Genomic DNA, 18,550 nt, shown 5'->3' on the forward strand with positions numbered 1-18,550 from the left:
TATGCAGAATAGTAAATACACTATAGTATACTGCATGCCAGTATGCAGAATAGTAAATACACTATAGTATACTGCATGCCAGTATGCAGAATAGTAAATACACTATAATATACTGCATGCCAGTATGCAGAATAGTAAATACACTATAATATACTGCATGCCAGTATGCAGAATAGTAAATACACTATAATATACTGCATGCCAGTATGCAGAATAGTAAATACACTATAGTATACTGCATGCCAGTATGAAGAACAGTTAACTTTTATTTACTTAATATCCAGCAAAGTTAGTTGTGATATAATACATGCCATTTGTCAGCACAGTTGAATGTGATATACTGCATGGTAGTTGTCAGCACAGTTGACTGTGCTATATGGCATGGTAGTTGTCAGCAGAGTTGACTGTGATATACTGCATGGTAGTTGTCAGAACAGTTGACTGATATACTACATGCCTGCTGTTAGTACAGTTAAATATTAAATACAAAGGTTGGTTTGATAGGTTTCATCATATCCTGATGGAATCAATGGACAAACCAAATAGGTTTTTTCTTACATGAAAATATGAGAATCAAAGTACGTATGCCTTAAATCTGAAAACCATTACCTAATAAACTGTTCAGATTTCATATAAGAAGTAACACTGTTGGATCAGAAATGATGGCAACTCATTTGTACAGATAGTTTGCCTGTCCGCAAATATGAATTTAAAATAATATAAATAAATTGCTTTTCATTCTTTCCCTTATATATTAGTACAAAATTCCAATTTCCTCTCTTTCCCTTATATGTTAATACAAAATGTCAATTTTCAATCTTTCCCTTATATGTTAATACAAATTTCCAATTTTCATTCTTTCCCTTATATGTTAATACAAAATTCCAATTTTCATTCTTTCCCGTTAATACAAAATTCCAATTTTCATTCTTTCCCTTATATGTTAATACAAAATTCCAATTTTCAATCTTTCCCTTATATGTTAGTACAAAATTCCAGTTTCAGCATGCTTCCACTTTGACTCTTTGGTATATGTCTGACATCTTTATGGGCTTCATTTTTTTCTTTACGTTTTACGTACTAATATATGCATGTATGTATGAAATGTTGTACATGTACCGGTAGTCTATATTAAGGATAATGCATCTAGTATTAAATAAGTATAACTGCATCTCCTATGCGTATCTTCAAGGAAGTTTTCATTGAAATAAGATGTCTTCTCTTTTATTAATGTTTATTTCTGCTATCCAGTCAAATATTCTTGCCAATATTTTATCCCATGGATACATATTTTCTCTCTCAGTGCTAGATTTAAATGTCACATTTGTATGCAATAGCAAGTTCAATGGGTCAAGTGTCAATCCAACTTGTCCTCATGATCATATGCCCATATGTCTAGCTTAGATCTATTTTATTATTGCAACTTTAAACTGTGTAACAGAAAGAAGCATACCCACAAATTTTGCAAAATCAATAAACAATTTTTTCAAAATTAAAATGATAAAATTTAAGAGTGATTTGACAGTATTTTTAATTGAATCCTGAATTATTCAAAATGCTGTATCACAAGTCCAAAAGTATAGAATGTTTTTAATGAATTTCAATAGTCTTGAATGTCCTAATGTACTAAAATAATGCAAACCAGAATGTCTTTGAATAATAATTTCAAAATAATGTTTTAAACATCAATGAGCACTAAATAATTCCAATGAATAATTTAAATAAATAATTCCTTTTGAGTTTAATCTGCGAGCATCTTCCTCAGATGTGGGAGGTCACTGATTCAAACACTGGCTGAGTCATACCAAAGACATATAAATAATGCACTAGCAGCTGCCTCAGTTGGCGCTCAGCATTAAGCAGTTAGTGTTTGGGCTGGTTGGATATTGTGATTGGGTGGGACGTGATGCTACGTGTCTTTGGCATGATGTCCCAGTGGCATACATTGCTATAAACTGTCACACTGCAGACATCATAGTTATATGACTGCAATTATTTAACACTTCGTTAAAAATCGAAAACACACAAACACACACACTGCATTATATCTGAACACAATTGCAATCTCTAATCATGGATACTCACAGACTGATATAAAACAGGAATGAACATCATTTGTTTACTAAGTCCATATATATAACATTTAACTTGTCTTAGATGTGAGTTTTTTAAATGGAAAATAACAATAAAATGGTAAACAAATTCTGAACTCAAAAAGCTGTGCAAACAACAAAGCTGTGTAAACATGTTATTTACATATGGCCATTACCTTAAAGTACAATATACAATCATGGACAAAAGTTTTGTACACAATATGTACATAACAGTTATGATAGCACACAGAGATGAGACCAACCAGATTTTGCATGTATTATAATAGTCAAAAGTAGATGACCTTTCAGACTGTCAGATCCTTACATCAATTTTTTTATATCTACCTCTTAGTGGTTCACTTAAATGTATACAAATGTATACAATGTTTGCTTTCTCTAATTGAGCAAGATAGATATAAATGTTACTCTGATGATTGTAGATTTTTTATACTTTGCATGGTATTCAGTCTTGAGTTTAATTTATTACTTACTCTTCACAGCTCCTCTACTTTTTTGTTGTCATTAATCATGGTAGCAGTGTGATGTCATACTCTCAATCATTCAAGCCATTAAAAAACTGGTGATATTATATTTGTTGTTCTGGATGTAGAATAGACCTACTTCACCTTCCTCCATTTTTGAAAGTGGCAACCAATGGAGACAGCAGCAGTACATTGTGTACTTGTGACTGAAATGGGATAGGTTCAGAGGCTACCATTAGATTTGTCCAGGTTGACCGGTAGGGTGTGTTCTTCGGCAAGACTCTATATTCTAGTTGACCGGTAGGGTGTGTTCTTCGGCAAGACTCTATATTCTAGGTTGACCGGTAGGGTGTGTTCTTCGGCAAGACTCTATATTCTAGGTTGACCGGTAGGGTGTGTTCTTCGGCAAGACTCTATATTCTAGGTTGACCGGTAGGGTGTGTTCTTTGGCAAGACTCTATATTCTAGGTTGACTGGTAGGTTGTGTTCTTTGGCAAGACTCTATATTCTAGGTTGACCGGTAGGGTGTGTTCTTTGGCAAGACTCTATATTCTAGGTTGACCGGTAGGGTGTGTTCTTTGGCAAGACTCTATATTCTAGGTTGACCGGTAGGGTGTGTTCTTTGGCAAGACTCTATATTCTAGGTTGACCGGTAGGGTGTGTTCTTCGGCAAGACTCTATATTCTAGTTGACCGGTAGGGTGTGTTCTTCGGCAAGACTCTATATTCTAGGTTGACCGGTAGGGTGTGTTCTTCGGCAAGACTCTATATTCTAGGTTGACCGGTAGGGTGTGTTCTTTGGCAAGACTCTATATTCTAGGTTGACCGGTAGGGTGTGTTCTTTGGCAAGACTCTATATTCTAGGTTGACCGCTAGGGTGTGTTCTTCGGCAAGACTCTATATTCTAGGTTGACCGGTAGGGTGTGTTCTTTAGCAAGACTCTATATTCTAGGTTGACCGGTAGGGTGTGTTCTTTGGCAAGACTCTATATTCTAGGTTGACCGGTAGGGTGTGTTCTTTAGCAAGACTCTATATTCTAGGTTGACTGATAGGGTGTGTTCTTTGGCAAGACTCTATATTCTAGGTTGACTGGTAGGGTGTGTTCTTTGGCAAGACTCTATATTCTAGGTTGACCGCTAGGGTGTGTTCTTTGGCAAGACTCTATATTCTAGGTTGACCGGTAGGGTGTGTTCTTTAGCAAGACTTTATATTCTAGGTTGACCGCTAGGGTGTGTTCTTTGGCAAGACTCTATATTCTAGGTTGACCGGTAGGGTGTGTTCTTGGGCAAGACTCTATATTCTAGGTTGACCGGTAGGGTGTGTTCTTTAGCAAGACTCTATATTCTAGGTTGACTGGTAGGGTGTGTTCTTGGGCAAGACTCTATATTCTAGGTTGACCGGTAGGGTGTGTTCTTTAGCAAGACTCTATATTCTAGGTTGACTGGTAGGGTGTGTTCTTTGGCAAGACTCTATATTCTAGGTTGACTGGTAGGGTGTGTTCTTGGGCAAGACTCTATATTCTAGGTTGACTGGTAGGGTGTGTTCTTTGGCAAGACTCTATATTCTAGGTTGACTGGTAGGGTGTGTTCTTTGGCAAGACTCTATATTCTAGGTTGACTGGTAGGGTGTGTTCTTTAGCAAGACTGTATATTCTAGGTTGACTGGTAGGGTGTGATCTTTATCAAGACTGTATATTCTAGGTTGACTGGTAGGGTGTGTTCTTTAGCAAGACTGTATATTCTAGGTTGACCGGTAGGGTGTGTTCTTTGGCAAGACTCTATATTCTAGGTTGACTGGTAGGGTGTGTTCTTTGGCAAGACTCTATATTCTAGTTGACCAGTAGGGTGTGTTCTTTGGCAAGACTCTATATTCTAGGTTGACCGGTAGGGTGTGTTCTTTGGCAAGACTCTATATTCTAGGTTGACTGGTAGGGTGTGTTCTTTGGCAAGACTCTATATTCTAGGTTGACCGGTAGGGTGTGTTCTTTAGCAAGACTCTATATTCTAGGTTGACTGGTAGGGTGTATTCTTTGGCAAGACTCTATATTCTAGGTTGACCGGTAGGGTGTGTTCTTTGGCAAGACTCTATATTCTAGGTTGACCGGTAGGGTGTGTTCTTTGGCAAGACTCTATATTCTAGGTTGACCGGTAGGGTGTGTTCTTTGGCAAGACTCTATATTCTAGTTGACCGGTAGGGTGTGTTCTTTGGCAAGACTCTATATTCTAGGTTTACTGGTAGGGTGTGTTCTTTGGCAAGACTCTATATTCTAGTTGACCGGTAGGGTGTGTTCTTTGGCAAGACTCTATATTCTAGGTTGACCGGTAGGGTGTGTTCTTCGGCAAGACTCTATATTCTAGGTTGACTGGTAGGGTGTGTTCTTCGGCAAGACTCTATATTCTAGGTTGACTGGTAGGGCGTGTTCTTCGGCAAGACTCTATATTCTAGTTGACCGGTAGGGTGTGTTCTTTGGCAAGACTGTATATTCTAGGTTGACCGGTAGGGTGTGTTCTTCGGCAAGACTCTATATTCTAGGTTGACCGGTAGGGTGTGTTCTTCGGCAAGACTCTATATTCTAGTTGACCGGTAGGGTGTGTTCTTTAGCAAGACTCTATATTCTAGTTGACCGGTAGGGTGTGTTCTTCGGCAAGACTCTATATTCTAGGTTGACTGGTAGGGTGTGTTCTTTGGCAAGACTCTATATTCTAGTTGACCGGTAGGGTGTGTTCTTTGGCAAGACTCTATATTCTAGGTTGACTGGTAGGGTGTGTTCTCTAGCAAGACTCTATATTCTAGGTCGACCGGCAGGGTGTGTTCTTTGGCAAGACTCTATATTCTAGTTGACCGGTAGGGTGTGTTCTTTGGCAAGACTCTATATTCTAGGTTGACTGGTAGGGTGTGTTCTTTGGCAAGACTCTATATTCTAGTTGACCGGTAGGGTGTGTTCTCTAGCAAGACTCTATATTCTAGGTTGACTGGTAGGGTGTGTTCTTTGGCAAGACTCTATATTCTAGGTTGACTGGTAGGGTGTGTTCTTCGGCAAGACTCTGTGTTCAGACTGTATTCGTACTATGTAACCTGTTTGCATTTTTGTGCCTTAAAACACCAAACAGGGGTTTCTTGTATATCTCATGCAATATGCTATAAAACACCAAAAAGGTTTCTTGTTTCTCTTATACAACATGATATAAAACACCAAACTGAGGTTTCTTGTTTCTTTTATATAGTATTGGCATAAAACACTAAACAGGTTTCTTGTTTCTCTCATGCAAAGTGTCATAAAACACCATTCAGGGTTCTTGTTTCTCTCATGCAAAGTGTCATAAAACACCAAACAGAGGTTTCTTGTTTCTCTCATACAAAGTGTCTTAAAACACCAAACAGAGGTTTTTTGTTTCTCTCATGGAATACATAATAAAAGACAACAGAGATTTCTTTGTCTCATGGAATTTGCCATAAAACACCAGACATGTTTCTTGTTGCTATCATTCAGTGTGTCAGACACAGTGCCCTTGCAGTTGATTAATATAATATATAGATATAATCTATAGCACCTCAGGACCTATGAAAATGTTGTTACTGTTAATCTAATACCACACCTTTCCTCCAGCCCCCACACCCTTCCTCCAGCCCCCACACCCTTCCTTCAGCCCTCCATCCTGTCTTTTTGGACTGCATCCATATCTGGAAGACATTGTTGTCGTATACTCTTTCTAAACATACCACTAAATATCACCACCCTGTCAATGTTTACATATTTCAGGTTATTAGTGATACCCCTACTCCTATGGTCTTTATCAGGTATGCAAAAGTCGTACCCCTAGACCCATTGGCTTTATCAGGTATGCAAAAGTCATACCTCTAGACCCATTGGCTTTATCAGGTATGCAAAAGTCGTATCCCTGGACCCATTGGCTTTATCAGGTATGCAAAAGTCATACCTCTAGACCCATTGGCTTTATCAGGTATGCAAAAGTCGTACCCCTAGACCCATTGGCTTTATCAGGTATGCAAAAGTCATACCTCTAGACCCATTGGCTTTATCAAGTATGCAAAAGTCGTATCCCTGGACCCATTGGCTTTATCAGGTATGCAAAAGTCATACCTCTAGACCCATTGGCTTTATCAGGTATGCAAAAGTCGTATCCCTAGACCCATTGGCTTTATCAGGTATGCAAAAGTCATACCTCTAGACCCATTGGCTTTATCAGGTATGCAAAAGTCGTATCCCTAGACCCATTGGATTTATCAGTGTACAAAACTTTGACCTCTTTTCCTATGGGCTTTATCAAGGATACTAAACTTGTACACCATTTTCTCTGGGATTTATCAGGGATACAAAATGTATACTCCAACTCATATTGGCTTTATCAGGGATACAAAATGTATACTCCAACTCCTATTGGCTTTATCAGGGATACAAAATGTATACTCTAACTCCTATTGGCTTTATCAGGGATACAAAATGTATACTCCAACTCCTATTGGCTTTATCAGGGATACAAAATGTATACTCCAACTCATATTGGCTTTATCAGGGATACAAAATGTATACTCTAACTCCTATTGGCTTTATCAGGGATACAAAATGTATACTCCAACTCCTATTGGCTTTATCAGGAATACAAAACTTTGACCTCTTTTCCTATGGGATTTGTCAGGGATACAACACTTGTACCTTTGCTCCTAATGGGCATTATGATGGATAAAAATGTGTAGTCATATATATACATTCTTGTGTAACATCAAATGAAATATCATCACTCTGTCACTACTGGTTTTGACAGATCAAGTTACAAGTCCAGTGGCACATAAATAGATTCGACTCATCAAAATATATATCTGAAAAATGTGGAGATCTAATCGCATTATGCACAGTGATAAGAAAAAAATACACATATATATATAAACTGCTATGTTAAAAAGTGTCACATTTATTCAAGTGCTTCTTTAAGATATGAAATGTTTCTTTCAGAAAAAAGAGAAGGGGGAGAAGATGGGAATATCTCTGCGTCATGTAAGCAAGTATGAGGGCCGTAGCAATGGAGGAATCCCATGTTTTGCAGAGGAAAGAAGTCTTGAGAGAGCAGCAAAGGTTGGTGTTAGGAGACTGCTAGCAAATTCAGTGGCTGTAAGATAGGTGCTAAACGCTGTTAATCAACCAATTTTCTGCTTCGTTTTGTACGTTAATGCAGACTGCATATTCATGATAAATTATATCATTTTTTTCTAAAATCAAAATCAAGTGGCAATTAAGACAGTTGTATCATGTAGGAAAATCATCAAATTAAGACAGTTGTATCATGTAGGAAAATCATCCAATTAAGACAGTTGTATCATGTAGGAAAATCATCCAATTAAGACAGTTGTATCATGTAGGAAAGTCATCCAATTAAGACAGTTGTATCATGTAGGAAAATCATCCAATTAAGACAGTTGTAACATGTAGGAAAATCATCCAATTAAGATAATTGCATCAGATAGGAAAATAGTTCAAAGCGGTAAAAACAATTAAGACAGCTGTGTCACAGATGAAAATGATCTAAAGTTGTCACTTAAATTTGTAAAAATCTGATATCACACATATCATATCTCCAGTAAAGTTGACAATTTTGATGGCATACTAAAACAATACTTACTGATATAAAAAAAGTTTGATAGTGTGCTAAAATAATACTTACTGATATCATCAATTTTGAATTGTACTAAATAATACTTGTTGATATCAACAATTTTGATGGTGTACTCAAATAATACTTAATGTCAACATCAAAACTAAACATTGATTAGTAATTGAAAAAACAGCATTTTGTGTCTTAAATTCACTGAGAGATATTCACATTGATTAGTAATTGAAAAAACAGCATTTTTTGTCTTAAATTCACTGAGAGATATTCACATTTTTGGAGGAAAACAGACATGCAGTTGAATGCTTCATTCAATCATTATTAGTGTCATTCTTTCATTCCTCAGAGAATGGCAGAAATGAAGAAAAGAACAGAGGAGGATAAGCAGAAAGAAATGTCATTTTTTGTAAGTATACATGCACCAGAACTATCAGTCATATACATTGCCCACTGGAATGCACATTTAATGAATTAAATTTTTTAACTATCATACAATTTGTAAAATTATGTCTATGGATATAAATATATCTTTTGATATTTTAAATTATTTTAATGTCTTTCATTTGAAGTCTGAACTTTCTTAGATAGCAATAATTTCCAAGTCTTGCAACATTAATGGTTCTCAAACAGTAACAAGCAGTGACTTTAAAAAAAATTCAGTTGTTATGTTATGATTGAAGAATGACTTAAATTTATTATGATCATGATGTTAAGAAATATGTATATGTATAAATATGTGATGTAATAAATATGTAATATGTAATAAATAAATATTCATTCGTAAAATTTCATAACTTTTGACTAATATATTAAATTCAGAAAGCATCTTTAAGAGGCATTCTGTTTTAAGTTTAATCTGTTACTTTCTTCCAACTTGAAAACTCATTTTACATTCTTATTTTTGTTTAGTTAATTTTTATTTATTTTACTATTGATATAATCACACCATCTCCACACAGAGCATAGATCAACCCTACACCCAGATTAATTTTCTAATGCTAGCACAATCCCAGTAGAAATTGAGCAAAATAATCCAGTATTCCAATAACTCAAGCTTACGCTCAAGACCAAAATCATTCAAATAGATACAGTGGGTTACAGTAGATATAGCTAGGTACAATAGATAGCATGTTACAATAGATAGTATGTTACAATAGACACAGTGTGTTACAATAGACACAGTGTGTTACAATAGATACAGTGTGTTACATAGACACAGTGTGTTACAAAAAAAAACTTACAATATAATGCTTATTATTTGGATGATGCTTTTTGTGTATCTGTTATTCGCTTGTAGTGACACCTTTTTTAATCCACAAAGTTCATTCTCTGCTTGATTAAGATTGATTATTTGGATTATTGATTTTCTGGACAAAAGTCCCAGTGGGTCCTGATGTACACTTTTTTACTTGGTATATAGCGAAGTCTCGTGAATTAGGACTCCGTTTATTCCAACATCTTGAAATCCAAACAACTGTTTCTGCAGGCAGTTTATTACTCCAGTCCATAATAACGCTACTAGAGTGATCATCATTAGTCATGCATACTTTGGAATCAACGATATGGATTTTACAACTTGCAATAAAGAAATTTGGAAAAAGTCTTACAATTTTTCATTTTGAGCTTGGGCTTGAGTCTCATGCATAAGAAAAGTTTGGAGAATACTGGTTAGAGACAGCATATATGGTGGATAATCCTCCATGTATTGCATCATTGAAGTTACTCGGAAATGTTGCTTTAAGATGTTATTCCTATATGTTTTTGTTATTATGCATAATCCTCTCAAGACCAACAACCCTTTGGACCAAACTGACATTTTTGTATTGATAAGTTTTTGTTTTACAGTATTTATCCCATGATAGACTCACCCTGTTTGGGGAGGAGGGTTTACAGTATTTATCCCATGATAGACCCACCCTGTTGGGGGGGTTACAGTATTTATCCCATGATAGACCCACCCTGTTGGGGGGGGGGGGGGTTTACAGTATTTATCCCATGATAGACTCACCCTGCTTGGGGGGGTTACAGTATTTATCCCATGATAGACCCACCCTGTTTGGGGGGTGGGGGATTACAGTATTTATCCCATGATAGATTCTTAACAGAATCAGTGGTATGAAAAGAAGGAAATGTTTGGGACCTGAACCTATTTAGTTTTTAAAGAATCTTGCCTTCCAGAGGTTTTGGTCTTAAGTGGATTTGTATTATTATTATTATTATTATTATTATTAAATATGTTGACCATTATTTTGATTCCAAGGTGTTCTGTAATACACATTTGATGCAGAAGGTAATACTCTAAAGAAATCAAGTTTTATAGCTTTTCAGAATAATGGAAGTTTCCAAGTAGATAAAAATAATAAAAATATCTTTCGCCTCTCAAACATCATCTTCAAATATTAATAGAGACTAGTGGTTTTTTTTTCTTTTTCTTTTTCTTGGTTTTGGTAAAGGTCAGTCTCTAAAGTCTGACTTTCTTTTGAATTTTTAGAACCTAGAGAGATTTTGTATTGGTTCTCTGGTAGATTCTGAGCTGTTTTCATGGATACTGTCAAGGCCAGCTTCCTTAGAAAAAAGATGAAAGACTTGAATCAGCATACATGTGGGATTAAGACTAGGGTCATTATACATGTAATATGACAATTTAGGTCATTATACATGTAGTATGAAGATGTGGGTCATGATACATTTGGGATTTAGATACATGTAGTATGAAGATTTGGGTCATGATACATGTGGGATTAAGACTTGGTTCATCATAAATGTAGGATTAGCAGGATTAGAACCTTGAATCTGATACCTGATTGGTTTACTTGACACATTTTTGGGGACATGTAGTTTTTAAAATCAAAACAATTATAAGCATTTTTAAAAACCAGCAACTATATTATACCCAAATTGTTTTATAAAAAAGCATTATCTATACCAGCAATCATATTATATCCAGAATGTATTATAACAAAGCATTAAGTATAAAAGTATATTTATTATAGCAAAATTATATTATAACAAAGTGTGTTATAGAGGGGTTTCACTTTTGTTATAAGTATCTCTATATCAGCTAGCTTTCATGACTACAGCACATTAAGGACCAAGTCTTTCACCTCAAGAATTAGCCATTCTTCATTGTAAGTAACATTGAACAATGGCATTTCATATTATGGCAGAATCAAGAACATAATTTTATGTTGGATAATGGCACATAAATGATCAGCATTCTTGCATACAAGAATTTGTTTAATCTTAATATTTGATCACACTACCTATAAATTCTGTTAATTTCTTGAAATTTCCCTCTTTGAAAATCACATTGTTCCTAATTATTGCTCATTTGTCTAAATTTCACCATACTATTATTAATTGTTTTATATCAACATACAGGCAATATTAACTTTGATCTTTTTAATATATTTCACATTAAGTGTATTTATAACTGAATTATTTCCAACTTTCATCTAAAGTAAAGAACACACATTTCCCTCCTCAGAAGTATCACTGATTCAAGGGAGATAATGAACACATATTTCCCTCACCTAATGTTATATCACCAATTCAAGGGAGACAATGAAGCAAAGTCATTAACATTAGAATACCATTTAAAGTAATGTATTGGCACTTTATTTAAAATTTTTTTATTAATTTCTATAAGCTGACTTCTGATGTGGATGGGGGTAAACAATCATAATCTAACAATATATGAACAATAAAATTGGGTAATGATATAGTTAGCCTATAGTACTTGCCATTTTACAAATTTCATAAAGTTTTGTGAAAAGTCAAAATGTAGGACAGTACAAGGTATCCTTTACCATTAGCACATTAGTTTCAACTAGAAAAAAATTCCTTTTATTTTAAATTGTCATCTTTTGCTTCTGTTTCTTTTCCTTTGTTGATTGAGGACTTCTGTACAAGTTAACTCCCTTGATTTAAAAAAAAATGCTAGCCATATGGTTAATGTGAATGGATGTATGTGTAAATGTGGTAATTAATAATTTACATAAGTATATATACTTGTTGCATAATTTTTTTGGTTCTTTTGTAATGTATGAACACAAACATATCAAGGTAACAGATTGTCTGTCATCTGATTTATTTTAATACTTTAACAAGGAAAAGTTGTCAACAAAACTGCCAGTATCGGTTATTTGGAAATCTTCTTTCCAATTTTAACTTATCTTAAGTTTTACACCGAGGGTTATTCGTCATTATCATTATCATTGACAGTCATCTTCAACTTGAAATTTCAATGTTGTATTTATTTTTATATCAACATCCCTTAGGTTTGTACATGCCCAACTTACCCAGGTTTTATTTAAATGTTGGATGCTACTTTTGGGGGCTCAGTTTCAACATCCTGAAAAGAGCTAAGAGATTTATTTACTGGCCTCATGTATTAGAAAGTTTGTGAAATTGACCTTTGATTTCCTGAATTTTACCAGATCATCTAATTTATTTATTTGTCACCAGCTTCCCATTAAATATCCTAAGCAAATACATTTTGTTGACAGCTTGTATTACAATAATTTTAATGAGTGGCAGAGAGATCAAATACAGATACAGACAGATTTACAATTTAAAAGATATTTTGTATTTGCTGTTATTTTACCAGTCACAGGGAACAATGTTGGACCTTTGGGAAACTCCCCTAACAACAAAACAATCATGCAGCCCTTTCCATAAGGTATCCAGTCCTCGCTTGTAACCAAAAATTCATACTACCTCAAAATACATACTTCAGACATCTCAGGCAGACTGCCATGAATCTTGTATTAATTACGTTGGAATTTACTAATTAATGTGGAATTTACTATATAAGAGGTAATTTACTAAATAATAGGGAATGTATGAATTTAATATGGAATTTACTAAATAATTTGGAATTTTCTAAATAATAAGGAATTTTAATGGAATTTAAATTTAAGTTTTTTTTAGCTTTCATCATTAGCATGTTAGGATTCGTCATTGGATTAAGTGTCAGTGGATTAAGTGTATTAAGTGTCAAGCAAGAAAGTAAACATATTAGGAGCTATTTAAAACAAAACAAATTGGTTATGTTTGACAAGTGAGAGTAACTGCTGTCAGACACACTATGCAGCATTTGACTGAGTTGTCAGACTTATTTGATTGTCAGACTTATTTGACTTGTCCCATATGACTGAGTTGTCAGACTTATTAGACTGAGTTGTCAGACTGTTTAGACTGAGTTGTCTGACTTATTTGACTGATCCCATTTTAGCTAACCTCATCTTAAGTCCAAGTGGATTCAAAGTACAGCCATGTGGCTGTCAACAATTCCTTGTTACCACTCTGGAGGCCATATTTCTGGCTGATTTTGAACTGAATTGAAATATGGATTATATTATCAGGATGTCAAATGAGTTCCTGTGAGTTTCCTTGCATAAATTAGTTGATCTCATATCTGATTGGTTGAGCTTGTTACCACTCTAGAGACTATTATTTATGTGGTCAGAATCTTGGATAGTGCAATTATGAGCAAGGTCCCAGCATGTTAATGAGGTGGCTTTATTTATCATTTTAATCCAACTTCTGTAATAGTCTTAAATCATCATATTTGGATTAAACTTTAATAGTCTTAAATCATCATATTTGGATTAAACTCTAATAGTCTTAAACCATCAGATTTGGATTAAACTCTAATAGTCTTAAATTATCAGATTTGGATTAAACTCTTATAGTCTTAAATCGTCATATTTTGATTAAACGTTAATAGTCTTAAATTATCATATTTGGATTAAACGTTAATAGTCTTAAATCATCAGATTTGGATTAAACTCTAATAGTCTTAAATCATCATATTTGGATTAAACGTTAATAGTCTTAAATCATCAGATTTGGATTAAACTCTAATAGTCTTAAATCATCAGGTTTGGATTAAACTTCTTTATTAGTCTTAAATCACCAGATTTGAATTAAACTTTAGTTGTCTTTAAGTCAATCAGATTTGGATCAAACTTCTTTAACAATCAGGTTTTGATCAAAAATGTATATTAGTCTTAAATCATCAGATTTGGTGAGACTTTTTTCCTAGTCTTAAACCATCAGATTTGGATAAAGCTTGTCTCATAGTCTGAACTCATCATATTTTGATCAAACTTGTTTAATATTCTTAAATTATGAGTTCTTTTTTTTATAAAACTAAATTAATAATCTTCAATCATCAGATTTTGATTGGACTTGTTTCCTAGTCTTAAATCATCGGATTTGATCAAACTTGTTTAATAATCTTAAATTATCAGGTTTTCTTTATAAAACTTAATTAATAGTCTTAAATCATCTGATTTCTATGAGACTTATTTTCTAGTCTTAAATCATTGGATTTGAATCAAACTTGTTTAATCGTCTAAATCAAAAGATTTTAATTAAACTTGTCCTAAATCATCCAGTTCAGATAAAACATCTTTAATTCTTTTAAAATCATCAGACTTTTTAATAGTCTTAATTCATCAGATTTTGATCAGACTTGTTTCAATGTCTTAAATTATCAGATTTTGATCAGACTTGTTTCAATGTCTTAAATTATCAGATTTTGATCAGACTTGTTTAATAGTCTTTAATCATCAAGATACTTGATGCTGAGCAGAACTTGTTACCACTATGACCTGATTTACATTGGACTTTGATCAAACTTAGTTAAAAGGCTGATAATTTGATTGTCTTAGGTTCCATAATAAGTGAGATCTGTGCATATTGATGTGATCCTTGCATTTGAATGGCTAAGCTTGTTTTCTCTTTAAACACTATATTTCATGTCCAATTTTGATAAGACTTGGTAAGTAGGTTTTTATCATCAAGCTCTCTGATGAATTTGATAATGAGTGAGACATATGCATGTTGTTTCTATCTTTATCTCTGGAAATAAATGTTGTTATCAGACAATAGCATAATTATAATATAAAGGATGGGAAGTACTTTACATTGGTTTGTACTATTCTTTCGTGGCTGCATATTTTTATACTGTTCTTACATGACTGCATAAGTTTGTGATGTTCTTACATGACCGTATAAGTTAATACTGTTTTTACATGGCTGCATATTTTTATACTGTACCTTCATGACTGCATAATTTTGAACTGTTTTTAGATGCCTGCATAATCCTGTTCGGTGAAATTGAAAACATAAGTTATGTGAGCCAGTTATTTTGTATTATGGTTTTAAAAACATTTTAAATACATTATTCGCATAATTGTGCCAAGAAAATGGAAACTTAGCATCTTTCCAAAGGACACTCTGATGCTGACAACCTGGGCTGGCCTGGGTGGGTACAAGTCAGGTGAAGAATAACAGGTGCACATGGGTCTCTTGTTCTGTTCCTATCTCGGTCAAATGATAAAATTAAAAAAATGGTTTTACCCTGTGAAAAAGGTACCTATAATTTGAAAGCAGTCTGCCTGAATTGTTTGAAAAAATGACAGGCTCTTATTTAATCTTCTAGCAATGAGTCAAAACCTAAAATAACATTGATTTCTCCAAACTTGACTGAAATATTCTAAATATCTCATTTCTGAGCGCATGAAATCTTTCCACCATATTTTCTTCCCTCAGCTGTTTTAAAAATTTTGTTTTGAATGATATCAGTATTGATATCAACTGTAGATGAAGCTGTACCGATGATGCTGTACCTAGCCAAGATGAGTTCTTACTTTGCTTGCAGATAAATTAGTGTGAACATTGTTCAGGCAGGCATGAAAGTAAAGTCTTAGGTCAATAATTATTATCCATTATTCATGATTACAATGATTTGGTAAAAAAGAAACCATGGATTTGTGAATTCTTTTTGAAATATTCATATTTGAGAGAAGACCTTCAGAAAAATGCACGTTCTTTTGATGGCTTACCAGTGTTCAAAGGTTACAGATTTGCGTAAATGCCAAAATCAGGATTCTGCATTATCTTAAAAGCTTAGAGCTGCTAATAATGCTGTTTTAGACATTTAATTATGCGATACAATTTATTCTAACCCAAGTGACAGAAAAATCCAGCTGATTTGCTAATGTTGCTTTTCATATCTCTGTCCCAATGTCTCAGTCATTATGTGCACATGCTAGCGATAGCACTTGTAGAAAGTACATTTTACAAGAGTTAAGATGTACCCTGATAAAGTACGTATCAAAATTAAAAAAATTCCCTTATAAACTACTTTTTCAAGAGTTAAAATGTACCTTGATAAGCTACTTTTTTCAAAAGTTAAAATTTACCCTGATAAATTACTTTTTCAAAAGTTTGACGTTATCCTTATAATCTAATTTTTTGAAAAGTTTTTCAGGTTATCATTAAATTTTTTTAATTTAATTGTTGTTATATTCATATGACATCGACTAATTAAATGTGATAACAACACAGTACAGTACTATCAAATCATTTGTTGTCATTTTCTCACACATTTAACTTAATTATTTCAGATCCATCGGTCACACCATTGCCTTGATGATAATATGCTGTGTTAACAAAACAGTAGCGTTTGACTCTTGATATTCTTGGTGTAGAACAGATGAGATGTAAAAATTATAACTTTTAAATTGTTAAAATATTTTATAGTTTAAATTGTAACACGTACACATAGTATGATTCTATTTTTTATTCTTTAGCCTTTGAAAATTTAAAAAACAAACAAATGATCTTTAGAAAAAGCGAGGAAATAATAGCTGCATACTACATGTCTTGTATGTACTAAACACTTTTGCCAAAAAATTGAAAGGTATTTTAATTTGAAAGGAAGATATTTGATGAGAAAAGGTACAGCATCATCAGGAGACAGATAATGTAACCCTTTGACCGAGATTTCCTTGTCTGTGTGCAAACCACAACACAGATTCTATCAGTAGATTCGTATTGATCCAAAGCCATTGTAATCTCAGTCTGACAGGCCTAATAATATCACTCTAAACACCAACAGAGCCTAATAATATCACTCTCAACACCAGCAGTCTAATAATATCACTCTCAACACCAACAGAGTCTAATAATATCACTCTCAACACCAGCAGAGTCTAATAATATCACTCTCAACACCAACATAGTCTAATAATATTACTCTCAACACCAACAGAGTCTAATAATATCACTCTCAACACCAACAGAGCCTAATAATATCACTCTCAACACCAGCAGTCTAATAATATCACTCTCAACACCAACAGAGTCTAATAATATCACTCTCAACACCAACAGAGTCTAATAATATCACTCTCAACACCAGCAGAGTCTAATAATATCACTCTCAACACCAGCAGAGCCTAATAATATCACTCTCAACACCAACAGAGTCTAATAATATCACTCTCAACACCAACAGAGTCTAATAATATTACTCTCAACACCAACATAGTCTAATAATATCACTCTCAACACCAACAGAGTCTAATAATATCACTCTCAACACCAACAGAGTCTAATAATATCACTCTCAACACCAGCAGAGTCTAATAATATTACTCTCAACACCAGCAGTGTAATAATATTACTCTCAACACCAACGGAGTCTAATAATATCACTCTCAACACCAGCAGAGTCTAATAATATCACTCTCAACACCAACAGAGTCTAATAATATCACTCTCAACACCAGCAGAGTCTAATAATATCACTCTCAACACCAACAGAGTCTAATAATATTACTCTCAACACCAACAGAGCCTAATAATATCACTCTCAACACCAACAGAGCCTAATAATATCACTCTCAACACCAACAGAGTCTAATAATATCACTCTCAACACCAACAGTCTAATAATATCACTCTCAACACCAACAGAGTCTAATAATATCACTCTCAACACCAGCAGAGTCTAATAATATCACTCTCAACACCAACAGTCTAATAATATCACTCTCAACATCAACATAGTCTAATAATATCACTCTGAACACCAACAGTCTAATAATATCACTCTCAACACCAGCAGAGTCTAATAATATCACTCTCAACACCAGCAGAGTCTAATAATATCACTCTCAACACCAACATAGTCTAATAATATCACTGTCAACACCAACAGAGTCTAATAATATCACTCTCAACACCAACAGAGTCTAATAATATCACTCTCAACACCAACAGAGTCTAATAATATCACTCTCAACACCAACATAGTCTAATAATATCACTGTCAACACCAACAGAGTCTAATAATATCACTCTCAACACCAGCAGTCTAATAATATCACTCTCAACACCAGCAGTCTAATAATATCACTCAACACCAGCAGAGTCTAGTAATATCACTCTCAACACCAACAGAGTCTAATAATATCACTGTCAACACCAACAGTCTAATAATATCACTCTCAACACCAGCAGAGTCTAATAATATCACTCTCAACACCAACAGA

At 34.1% G+C, this 18,550-nt stretch overlaps 1 protein-coding gene across 12 annotated transcripts in view; it reads left to right on the forward strand.

Annotated features, from left to right (window-relative positions):
* Positions 1-18,550, forward strand: part of LOC149774642 (cytosolic carboxypeptidase 3-like) — a 365,035-nt gene that overhangs the window by 288,525 nt on the left and 57,960 nt on the right. For 8 of the 12 annotated variants that reach the window (XM_089944927.1, XM_089944928.1, XM_089944935.1 and 5 more), the window contains 3 exons: positions 7,547-7,666; positions 8,545-8,604; positions 12,808-12,879. In XM_089944927.1, the coding sequence (XP_089801053.1) occupies positions 7,547-7,666; positions 8,545-8,604; positions 12,808-12,879 (252 nt within the window). The remainder of the gene's footprint in view (positions 1-7,546; positions 7,667-8,544; positions 8,605-12,807; positions 12,880-18,550) is intronic. The other 4 variants (XM_089944932.1, XM_089944934.1, XM_089944936.1 and 1 more) reach the window with 1 other exon arrangement.

This window comes from Sinohyriopsis cumingii, unplaced genomic scaffold (genome assembly GCF_028554795.1).
Source record: "Sinohyriopsis cumingii isolate HCF-2022 unplaced genomic scaffold, ASM2855479v2 utg000160l, whole genome shotgun sequence".
Classification (NCBI taxonomy): Eukaryota; Metazoa; Mollusca; class Bivalvia; order Unionida; family Unionidae; genus Sinohyriopsis; species Sinohyriopsis cumingii.